The sequence below is a fragment of the Triticum dicoccoides genome, chromosome 4A, assembly GCF_002162155.2.
Source record: "Triticum dicoccoides isolate Atlit2015 ecotype Zavitan chromosome 4A, WEW_v2.0, whole genome shotgun sequence".
In the NCBI taxonomy this organism is placed as follows: domain Eukaryota; kingdom Viridiplantae; phylum Streptophyta; class Magnoliopsida; order Poales; family Poaceae; genus Triticum; species Triticum dicoccoides.
Window position 1 is genome coordinate 478,600,786 of NC_041386.1, and position 3,838 is coordinate 478,604,623.

The 3,838-nt window shown below is 49.2% G+C and overlaps 1 protein-coding gene across 1 annotated transcript in view; it reads right to left on the reverse strand.

The window, feature by feature from the left end:
- The window catches only part of LOC119286306, a 2,834-nt gene extending 666 nt beyond the window's left edge, over positions 1–2,168 (reverse strand). Inside the window, exon 1 of the mRNA XM_037565684.1 lies at positions 646–2,168. Coding sequence (XP_037421581.1) covers positions 646–1,655 — 1,010 coding nt within the window. The 5' untranslated portion in view covers positions 1,656–2,168. The remainder of the gene's footprint in view (positions 1–645) is intronic.
- Between the last annotated feature and the right edge of the window lie 1,670 nt (positions 2,169–3,838).

Consider the following 3,838-nt stretch of genomic DNA (forward strand, 5'->3'; position numbering starts at 1 on the left):
AAACAAGAACAGAAAACGGAATTGTTGTAGAGCACCATTTCCATTCCTAATATTTATTTTTCGGCCATAGTTTCATCAGATACAGCAAACAATATACGAAAAAAGAGATAGACTGAACATGCTTCCGTTGTCATAGCATCTGCCCGCAAAAGAATGGCAAACTTGGTCGACAGACCCCATAATCAAGGTACATAATTAAGAAAAGCTACCTATTCGTACAATGACAGATTCAACACTGTAAGACTCGGTGTTAACCATATGGGACTTGGCCAGCTGGACCAAAGTGGGGACACAATTTCCTCCCTACTGCCATCTTCAAGGTTGAGAACACCTATATCCCGGGGATTCGTCTTATACATCCAATTATATTGCTCAGCATCTGCGAAATAGACACAATTTGCCTTCAGTTGTGGATATTCTTCAGCACTAAGGCATATAGACTGGTTACGCCCAAGAAACAACACGTTATGCTGCAAGCTATTTATTTCCACAAGCTCTTGTGCTTCCATATCGACTTTGTGTAAAAAGATTTTATTTGTTTTAACTATGGGCTCCTCATAGCCCGCATCTATGAGTTCAGCCTTCCTGCAAACTTGCAGCAGATCACCCCATGGAGCCTGAAGAAGGAAGAATTCCCCCTTGTACTCAGAACTGTGAATGGCAATCTCATCCGCAATTATATTCCTCGTGGCGGTAGGACCAGTGAGGTCAAAAGCATCCATTCTTCCGGCTCTTGTGGATGCATACAATAGACCATCCATGTAGATGCATTGATCATAGTCCCAATCCGGCGTCAGCAAGGTCCACTTACAATCTCCTACCCTTGCAAACGAAAGCTGACATCCTGGACCATGGATGAGAACCACAATGTAGCTTCCTGTGGACGGATCCGGAAAGATAAATACCCTGATGTAGACATGGTCACGAAGCTTGTCAGGAGCATGGGTTATCATTTCGGGACCAACCATTTCAGGGTCTAAGTCCGGATCGTACAGTTGCTCCCACAATTCATACATAATAACTGTGCCTGCATTGTCAAAGATTGGCTCTACATAACCAATGGTGACCACCGACGGGAGAGCAATCTGTTGGCCAGTGACCGGATTGATAAGGTGTAGCTCAGACTTGTCATCCGCAGTAACTAGCCAACCATGCGATGACCCAATAAGATACCTGCTGCGGATGGGTGGATCCGGGAGAGTTAAATTGTAGACCCTCTTCTCTGCGAGGCTGTAGAGACAAGCTACATTCTCACCAGCAGATTCAGAGGTGTAGAGGAGGCAAGGCGTTTGAGGCCGTTTGTACAGCTTAAGCTGGCTGCAGAGGCTGGTATACGTGGAGCGCCAGGAGGAGCTGACAGAGGCCGCACGCATGAGGTCAGGTATCTCCAGGAGTGAAAATATGTCCATCAATACATCCTGCGGCAGCTCCGGCAAATTTCTCACCACAGTTTCAGTTTCCATGGGTGGTGAGACCTTTCTCAATACATCCTGCAGCAGCTCCGGCAGTTTTCTCAACACAGTTTCAGTTTCCATCGCTGGTGAGACCTTTCTGAATTTCCCCAATGAACAGGGAGAAAGAGCCAGGAGCTTAGGCAAAACTTTCAGGCCAAAATGAGCAAAGCTCGTTATCCTGGCTACGCTACAGACCTCCATTGGAGCAATTGCAAAAGCAGGTCTTGTTGGAGAAGAGTTGCTTCAGCGGCAAACCAATTGGACTTGGCTTGTATCTAATCTGATGAGAAGAAGCACACCGAGGGCTGGCTGCACTTTATATCCAGTCGAGCCGAGGCCTCACCTGTGATCCGATTAGAAGAAGGGAGTCCGGATCCAGCGAGGATTGTTGCCGTAGAAACTCCGAAAAGATCTGGAATTCGAATCCGAGCAATTACCGCAAGGGCTCCCCAACGATGGGAGAGGAAAACCAACTGATTGCCCGCCGCAGTGTAGCCCGACGGCTCGGCCGTCCCAGGATCCGCGAGAAGGCAGAAGGTAGCGCCGGCGAGCTTGGGCTTCGTCGGCGGCGGTAAATGGGATGCAGGAGGGGTGGTGAGATTAGCAGTGGAAGGTAGCGGCGAGAAGGTGCTTGGCTCCGACGTCTTCGTCGCAGGCGGCGGCGTTGTGGGGGCAGGTTGCCTTTGCAGAGGTGAGCGGAGAGGCCGTCAGTTATGCGACCGAGCACTGTGTGCTCCGCGCGAGCGAACGATTCCTTTTTCATTTTCTTTTTTATTTGAAAACTTGCGCGCGAGCGAACGATTCCTTTTCCTTTTTCTTTTTATTAGAACTTCCGAGCCAGCGACCGATTCATTTTAATCGTATTGGAGTGCGCCGTTCAGTAGATTTTTTTTCTGTCTGACAAACTCCAGAAACGCTTCCACTCAACCGACCGATTATCTCGCTTCGTTCACTGCCTCTGTGATCGTTAGATCTGCCTTTCATGTTACCACGACTAAAGCAGTGTTCTCCTATTTCACGCCCATTCTTGACTCCGCCAAGCCATGACCGTTCACCATTGACCTCACGGCGATGCACGTTGGTCCCTTTGAACTCTCACTTCTAGAAGCTCCTTTTTTCCGAGGACGAGATATGGACGGCCACCAAGCACTTTCCAATGGGTCAAACACCGGGCCTGGATGGTTTCGCCATTGAGTTTATGCAGAGTGCTTGAGAGGTGATCAAGGAGGACATTTGCGGCGTGTTCGGCGAGCTACATTCGCTCAATTTTCGAGGCTTTCGCAAGCTTAATGAGGCACTCATTACTCTACTTTCCAAGAAGGCGGACGCTGTGTCACTCTTCAACTACCGGCTAATCAGTTTGATCGACCTCATAGTCAAGCTTTTTGTGAAGCCTCTCTCTCTCCGGCTCGCCTCGCATCTCAGCAGTATGGTTTCCACCAACCGAAGCGCGTTCATCGCTAGCAGAAGCATTCATGATAACTTCCTACTCGTGCAACAAATGGCACGCCTTCTTCATTATCTTAAAGCTAATAGGATGCTTCTGAGGCTTGACATCCCTGCGCATTCGACTCGGTATCCTGCTTTTTCCTCCTCGAGATACTTCGACTGTTGGGGAACATAGCATGCAATTTCAAAAAAATTCCTACGATCACGCAAAATCTATCTACGAGATGCATAGCAACGAGAGGGGAGAGTGTCTCCACGTACCCTCGTAGACCGAAAGCGGAAGCGTTAGGTTAACGCGGTTGATGTAGTCGAACGTCTTCACAATCCAACCGATCTAGTACCGAACGTACGGCACCTCCGAGTTCAGCACACATTCAACTCGATGACGTCCCTCGAACTCTTTATCCAGCAGAGGGTCGAGGGAGAGTTTCGTCAGCAGACGGCGTGGTGACGGTGATGGTGATGTGATCCGCGCAGGGCTTTGCCTAAGCACTACGACGCTATGACTGGGGGAGTAAACTGTGGAGGGGGGCAGTCCAGCCTGCGTTCCGGATACTTCTAGAGTAATCCTGATGGTCGAAGGTGATTGGTTTTAACAACCATTGGCGAGACTCCTTTGGGATAGGCCATATGGCGCGTATCTCTGGTGGCGCCATTCTGTTCGTCACGTGAAGTAAGTGTACTGTTTTGACTTCTTGTGGGAAATCCTTTTATTTCCTGGTGCTCTGCTTGTGGGGTTCGTCGTCGTCCTCACTTGGTGTGTCGAGCCCCTTGTGTTCGGCGTTGAGTTTGCCGGCTTGCTTGAAAACCCAACAATCTCTGTGGGTATGGTTCGCAGGCTTCCCGGGAGTACTGTGTATTTGACATATCTTGTCCAAGATTTTGTTTAAGTTGGATAGCTCATCCCTGTTATCCTTGAGGGGCGGCTTTCTCTG